The sequence below is a fragment of the Athene cunicularia genome (genome assembly GCF_003259725.1).
Source record: "Athene cunicularia isolate RWA chromosome 5 unlocalized genomic scaffold, athCun1 chr5_part1, whole genome shotgun sequence".
NCBI classification, from domain to species: Eukaryota; Metazoa; Chordata; class Aves; order Strigiformes; family Strigidae; genus Athene; species Athene cunicularia.
Window position 1 is genome coordinate 13,974,023 of NW_020799101.1, and position 7,749 is coordinate 13,981,771.

The 7,749-nt window shown below is 47.4% G+C and overlaps 1 protein-coding gene across 1 annotated transcript in view; it reads left to right on the plus strand.

Moving 5' to 3' along the window:
* The window catches only part of CCDC85C (coiled-coil domain containing 85C), a 113,787-nt gene that overhangs the window by 101,521 nt on the left and 4,517 nt on the right, over positions 1 to 7,749 (plus strand). Inside the window, exon 5 of the mRNA XM_026850104.1 lies at positions 6,444 to 6,542. Coding sequence (XP_026705905.1) covers positions 6,444 to 6,542 — 99 coding nt within the window. The remainder of the gene's footprint in view (positions 1 to 6,443; positions 6,543 to 7,749) is intronic.

Genomic DNA, 7,749 nt, shown 5'->3' on the forward strand with positions numbered 1-7,749 from the left:
AGTGTTTGTAGCACCTTCAAGGATTAAAAAATACCTTTAGTACAGTTTTTAGTAGTTCCCAAAAGAGCCCTCACCACACAAGTGGCAGTTCACTTGTCTTGGTGTATTTGTCCTGCGTTTTCCAGACAAGCTTCTTCTTTGCTTGTTGTGAATGGTTCTGTGCTATCAGCGGGTTGTTGTGCTCCATCCTGTACTGTGCTGCATTGCACTTGTGACATTTCTCCTGTGTATATACGTGCATACGGATCTGCTAAACTGGTGCCTTGAAGAACTCATATGATACATTTGTTTTTCTGACACTTTGTACTAATCCAGTTTTGCTTGTATTTAATCATCCAAGCCCTCATACAGTCCAGACTACTGCTGTTGCCTTTTTCTTCCCAAACTGTGAGGTTCATACCTTTCTGCTCCTGCTCTTCATTGCATTTGGTGAGGTGGTGGTGAGGGACAGTATTAAGCAGAGTTGATAATGTTTTTAGGTTACAAGATCAAATAGTTGTAAATTGAGTATGAACACATTCTGGGGGGAAATTGGGTTCCTATTTGCTTTAGGGAAGACAGGACTGAAATTCTCAGTAAAGGCAAGAAACATAAGTGGTTTTAAGATGCAGTTTGATAAGCTTATGGAAAGGATGGGAAAATGAATGAGGAAGATTCTTGGAAACTGGAAATTAAGTTTGGGAGGTCTGGTGCAATGATGCATGTAAGGGGGTTGAAAGGAAGTTGGATGACTGCTTTCTTGCACATATTGTTGTTGTTAGTAATGTAATCATCATCATCATCATCATCATCATCATCATCATCATCCTCTACTTCAGAGGCTTATTGATCCCTAGGAAGGTCTGGAAGGAATCTCCTCAGCATTTTCATAATTTGGCCAATGGGGTATATTTATTTGTCTGTTTTAAAAACCCTGGAAAGTGCCATGGCTGGGGTACAGTGAACAGGTGGCATAGCAGTCACATCTCATGGGGCATAAATGATCTCATGTGATGTGTCCTGCTCACACACTTAAGGTTAAAAATATTCTCACATTTGAAGCGAGGAGGAAATTATCCTGTAGGTCAGTGTGGTGGGGAGGGATGAGAAGATGTTTATTTTTCCATCCTGTAGCCCGTTTCCAAAGGTCAGCTGGAAGTTGAAAAGACTGAGTAAACTGGTCATGGTCTTGATCTCTCCTCTTCCCTCTTGTGGCACAGTGAAATTGTGGCTGCTGGTCTCCAGCTGCAGATCTTAAACTGGGTAGAAGATAACATCTTTTGGCCACAGCGTGCTATAGCATATGGAGTAGGTCTTATTTGCACCCTGCAGAACTGGGCAGCTTTTCCAGTGCCAGTCCCTGCATGTGGGAAACTGGATGCAGCTACCAGCTTAGACTCTCACCACCTGTGATATAACTCATGACCTTCCCTTGAGGAGAAGAGTGTAGCCTTCAGATAAGACTTTGCATTTTGGCTATACCACATCAGATAATAGAAAAAGCCCTTCTTGGTTGTGTAAAGAAGTCCCATGTCTGTACCAGGCTACCTCCTTACCACGAGGAAAGGAGAGGAGAGATGGAAGTTGGCGTTGCTTGTCTTGTGGGGTGTTTGCATGTGAGTCTGTCCAGAAGTGATGTGGCTGCAAGATGTGGCTCTGCACCCAGGCAAAGGTCACTGAGGGGCTGGGCACTCTGCATGGATCCACAGGGCTTCTGGATTGCCTCTGTCTGCACCCATCTATGTAATCTCCCCTAGGCTTTTTCCTTGGCTTTTTCTGGCAGCTGAATGCTAGCTATGTGGCTGAAGCATTGCCTGCCATTTAGTGTAAATTCTTTCTTGAACATGTTTAGGGGTTTTCTTTAGTTTTGCTTTTGAAATAGTTTTTGTTTATTTGTGCCTACTAAATAAGGAGCAAGATGACAGGTTGGCACTCCTAACAGCTGTTTTTGTTAACGAGAATAAAAGGTACATATGCTACAGCTCAGTATCTTGGTGAACATCAAAGCATATTTCTTAGGAATTGAGCAAACCTGCTGAAGACGTGGGGAGGTGAGGAAGAGAAAAATGTAAGAGAACGATGTTTAACCTGTATCCCAACTCCCCCTGTAGCAGCAGCCTGTATCTCTCCCATGTTCACAGAGTCATTGAACAGGTGATTAGTCACTTGTAATAATCTTGGATATGGCAGGATTCGGCCCTGCCAAAAAACAGGTAGAAGTCCCAGCAGGGCACATAGACCGTTCCCTTGCTGAAGCAGGATGCCGTGTTCCTTAGTGCATTGTCCATTTAACTTATAAATCAATAAAATCAGTGAGACTTGCACCCTTCAGAAAGCATCCCTCATTCGCAGGGTGCTTTCTGGTACAGAAATGCTTACCTCAACTTTCAACTCTCTTCCAAAGCTGTACTGCAGTCGTCTGGAGTTTTTGGTGGGTTTTTTTGTTTGTTTTTTAAATATGCATTCCATGGTCATCTGGGGCCAGTACAGCAAGTCAGAAGGGAGGTGGGTATGATGGACTGGGTGACTTTGAGGTGACACTGCCTTGGTCACAGACATCAGAGCAGTCATGAAGGACAACTAAATATACCCAAGGCGTTCCTCAGAGTTCAGGTGTTGGCAGGGAGAAAGCCAGATGAGCCAGCATGCTCATCGAGAACAAGTTGCAGGTTCTTTGGGAGGTGGCGTCCCCGGGCAGAAGAGCAGCATTACCTGGTCCAGCCCCATCCCCCTGCACAGGCCATCACCCCATGCCTGAGCAGAGCAGGCTGCCCTTGCTGACCAGTGTTTTACCCAGGGAGACCACATAGCACTGGTGCATCCGTGAAGGGCCAAGTGCTGTCAGTGTAGTGTGATGAAGAGCAAAAAGGAAGGGATGGCATGATCCACTTCGAGCCTGGGGTATACTTGTCTGTTTTCCTTGCGCTCGTGGGTTGGGATGGAGCTGAAATCATGGGAGGATATACCTCAGTTTCTTAGATCCACACTGAATCCACAGTTCTTGATCTTCAGCTGAGCCATAGACAATTTATGTGAAGGCACGTGTATAGTCCTCAGCGGTGTAACTGGAGGAACATTAACCTGGTCCTTCTAAACAGCTGAGACAGTGCCTGGCAGGATCTGAGAATGGCTGGGGCTCGGTCAGCACTAAGAAGCCTTCCTGCCTTCAGGAGGCAATTTCACCCTTCAGAATGTATTTTTTTTCCATCATGCATTTCCAGGACAGGCTGTTGAGTTTTAACCCCCTGAATCCCTTTTTCCCATACCCAAGATGCTAACACATCTTTACAAAGTGCCTGCCCAGATGTGGGGTGGGCCTGGGGAGCAGGATCTTTTCCAGGGTAAATGAGTCCCAAGTCATTCAGAAATTAAATGTAACCATAACTTCTGTCTGATCGGCTTTTGGCTCCAGCTCTGCCTCCTTAACACCATTAAAAGACACATCATTGAAAGAAAGGGGCTGCATCACCCTTCCACACCTCCTGAACTAGGGAATGTGGTTTTAGTTTAAACAAGTAATAGAAACAGTTTATTTTTGTCCGCTGAGATTTGTGCATGGCTGATGGAAACAGAGGCTGAAGCTGATGTGATCTTTAACTAATCTAAACCGTAGTTGTCCTTGACACTTGCCCTGTGGACACAGCCGGTGTTTAGCTGCCAGCCAGCCAGCCCTGGTGCTCTGCACGGGGATGTGATCCTGCAGGCTGCTGCCTTTACAGCCAACCATTGGAGGCACACTGACTCCAGACAAGTGAGTTCGATGTGCGAGTCCAGCTGGATCAATAATTAATTCTCTCCTCTTTAGCAAAAAATAGATGCTCTCTTTGTCAGCACATACATGATTTTGCATCCCTTTTGCCCTTCCTCTCCCCTTAGAAAGGATGTGGATAATCCATATTTGTGCAAAGACTGGTTCCAGCTATGTTGGTTAAACTAGCTGGTGTGTTTTAGAAGTAGGTTAAGGGCCCCAGGAGAATGACCTATTTTTGTTTGTAACGCAGTTCAAGTACAGCTGTACTGAGGCAGACCAGGGTTAATCTACCCTGTTATCCCATTTCGTGGAGCAGCCGGTGCTGTATGCCTCAGCAGAGGGTGAAACCCATCTAGCGCTGCATCTGGCTCTGTTCTTCCCTGGGAGGTGTAGGAGTATTTATGCTCACAAATACGCCTGCTGTACTGCTTTATATACATGTGGATGTATCGTGGTGAGTAAGACCATATGCTGTTGATGGCATTGGATGACTCCAGGAACTTTGACCCTGCACACTGGGCTGAACATCTTTCTCATCAGTGGCAAAGCCCTGGGTGAGGTATGTAGCTCAGCTGAGGCACAGCAGTAAAATCTTGAGGCAGTCCTGCGTAGTGATATGCCCAACTCGTGCAGCATGCCCATCTGGAGGAGCTGTCTGAATGCATGCATGCGCTATGGAGGGGGTATCCCGTGGGTCACTGTGTTTCCAGAGGGAAGCAAGGGCTTCCTTGAGCCCCAGGCAGCCTCATCTCTGTGATGGAGGCAGCACCGGGGCACAGCCAGGCCCTGCTGCCCTGGAGGTGCTCTGGGACAGTGCGTGCCCCAGGTGGGATGTGGGGGCTGGCTCCCCACTGCTACAGAAGTGTGGGGTGTGGGCAGCGCGTGGTGGGATCCACAAACCACATAGACCACATGTGTGGCCTGGGGATCAACACTTGGGGAACATGTCTCCAAGTGCTATTTAAAAGAAAGAGTTTAAAAATCAGACTTTCTCCATTTTTAGACATTGTCAACCTGAAATCTAAGAAAATAAATCACAGGCAGGACATTTCCACTGTTTTTTGCTGTGTCCTGAGCTGCTTTCACAGCACATTTACTTGTTTTCCCAAGGCAAATCTGCAAGTGTGGCCCAGCCACCAGGCTGAGTGGCATCCAGGGGGCCCATGAACATGAGCACTGGACATGTCAGGTCTGGGATGTTGGTGTGGAGCTGCAACATCTCTGTCTCTGCAAGGAAACCTGGTTCTTCCCAGATCTGGGGGTGCCTGCTGGAGTTGCTCTCTGAGCCACAGAACATAGCCTCCTTGGAGAATCTCAGATCCTTCACCCTGCCCCTCTCAGGCTATTCCTATTCTTTTGCAGCCATGTCTCCATTTTTTGCAGTGCTTTTCTCCTGTTAATATCATGGGAAAAGACCCCTAGTCATGAGCAGGAGGGAAAGGAAAAGCAATGCCCCACTCCTCCAGAGGCTACTGCAGGCAGGGTGCTGCAAGCATGTCTCTGGGTGTGCTGCCTGTAGCCAGGCACGAGAGGAAAGTCAGCAAACCAGAGCTGCTCCTGGAGGACCAGACAGGCCTGGCACCAGCACTTTGTGGTTATGGCCTGTATTCATCAGCATTTGTACCTGCTGAACTCACTGAGCGGCTGGTGAATGTTCCCCTGTGGCTGCAATCCTGGGTGTTCAGGGGATGTGCATGTGTGCCAGCCCCGGCCAAGGGCCACCTATTCCCTGACCTTTATGGGGCATGCGCTGTGGGAAGACACGGTGCTGATGGAGATTAAAGTAAAGCTTGGGGAGTCGAGGCGATTATCTCCATCTTCAGAGGGCGTCTGTAGCACAAGGAGAGGGTGACCCAGATTCCTCACGGCATTCAGCACTCGGTGGGGATGGCGCCTTCAGAGGACTGTGGTCAGCATGCAGGGTCCTGGCAGGCTGTATGTTTTTTTCCCCATCCTGTTCCCATTCCCTTCGCACCCTGGCTGCATCCAGCTGGAAGAGGGAGTGGGTAAGAGCCAGGAATCAAAACGGGATCTCTGAGTCCCAGGGCTCTGTGCTAACAGCCTGTCTCTTTCTTACTGTCATCATGGACCTCTGAGGGGTTCCCTTGAGAAACTGAATGCATTAAAAACAATTTTCAGCCAAAAGGTGAGTGAAATTGGCTGTGTCTGTTTAAGATCTGAAAGTTCATGGCTGATTGGAGACCACACACTTAAGCTGCACAGTGGGTAATACTCTGCTTTTCAGTGGTACAAATCTGTCTGCCTCTTTCCCTGATGGTTAAAACCCTGTTAGACCTAAAAGCTGCTGGCCTAAGCTGACCACAGTAGCCTCATGACTGAGATTAGTGGAAGGGAGTGGAGAAGTGCCAGTCCTGCGAAAGAGGGGAATGGAGGGAGCTTGACTTGCTGGGGGATCTGCCTGGAAGGTGGGGCCACCAGCAGCCTTCCTGGAAGAGATGTGTTTGTGTGCACAGGCAACTCGCTGCCGATTACCAGATGGTCCCCAGGACTGTGATGGCCCCACACCATGCAGGTGGTAGGACAGAGGCATTCCATCACCAGGGAAGGGAGAGGATGGAGGTGCCCAACCTAGTGTCATGCTCTGACTCTCAAAGCTTTGTGAATCCTACCAGTTTAAATACTAGTTAATGAGGTTGTTAGTAACACTTAATTATCTGAGGAACATAATATTTCTAATACTGTTTTTTTGTAGGTCCTTGAGGTCCATGAAAATTTGGACAGGCAAATGCAAGACAACTATGAAGAAGACCTGAGTGAAAAGGAGAAGGCGATCGTTCGTGAAATGTGCAATGTAATAACTCCTCTCAGCATCTCTAGGGGTTTCTTTTGTGGTCTTTTGTTAGAAGTACAGAGGAGTAGAGTTCTGCTGTGTACAAGCCCTGCTTGATGCAAGAGCCACAGGCATGAGGAAAGAGTGGAGGCTGTGCTGGCCACCGCTTTGGGTATCAGTAACCTGGGTGCCTCGTTCCCCGCATGGAGCAACCTTTGCTCAGCAGATATTTCCCACTCTGCTGCCTTCAAGGGTGCAGAGTAGCTAGCCTAGCTGACAGAGCTGTGCAAATGTCTCTTCCTGGCTTGGAGAGTCCTGTTAGTAGTTGACTTCAACTGTGTCCTTAGGGACTCAGTTTGGGCTGAGCAGCAACTAGTTGCTACTTTAGAGCTGTACAGCTTGAACGGGTTTGAGCCTAAACCATAAGATAACATGAGAGAGAATATTCATGTCTGAACAGCATCATAGTATGCAGGTGCCTATAGCACTACCAACATGTTGGTCAACCACACTGTTAACTGAGCTTGCCACGTCCTGTACAGTGAACATTTGTACCAAACCTCTCCTTGGTGGTGTCTGCTTCTGTGGCACTGCCTCCAGCTTCAAAGCACTTTGGCCATGCTCTAGCTTTGAACAAAGAGTTTGGGAGTTCTGCTAGAACGTGGCTCGATGCACGTTGCCTGCAGTCGGGGATCTGCCATTCTACAGTACCGGCAGTGCCCACAGTCAGGAGGAGGAACTTTATGGAGCCTTCTCTTTTGGAAGCCCACACTGGAGGTCAGCTCAAGTGGCATTGTTTAGTGCCTCACAGCAGCAGAGAGGAGCCCAACCCTCCGTTTAAATTCTGAAAACCACCTCAACCTTAAAAAGGGTGAAAAGAACACAAGTGCATCTTGCAGACTTAAATTCTTGGCAAGGGCTGAGGCACTTCATTTTGGTTGCTGTATCCCTATAAGCAAAGTGAAGACCAAAGTAAATGAAGGCCTGCTTTTTAGGATATTTTGTCTGCCTAATGCCACATTCCCTTGTAGCCATGCAGGGTGCAAAGTTAAAAAGCCATAACTTTATCCTCCCAAATGGACTCATTTCTCTTTGTGTATCATCAGATGTTTTTTCTTTAAATATTAATTTTATGTAGAGTCAAGACAGCTGTGAAGTCCTTTACACTTTCTTATTTTTTAAAAAATAACCTCACTTACCTCAGTGGTCCTAGAGTGATAAAATATTT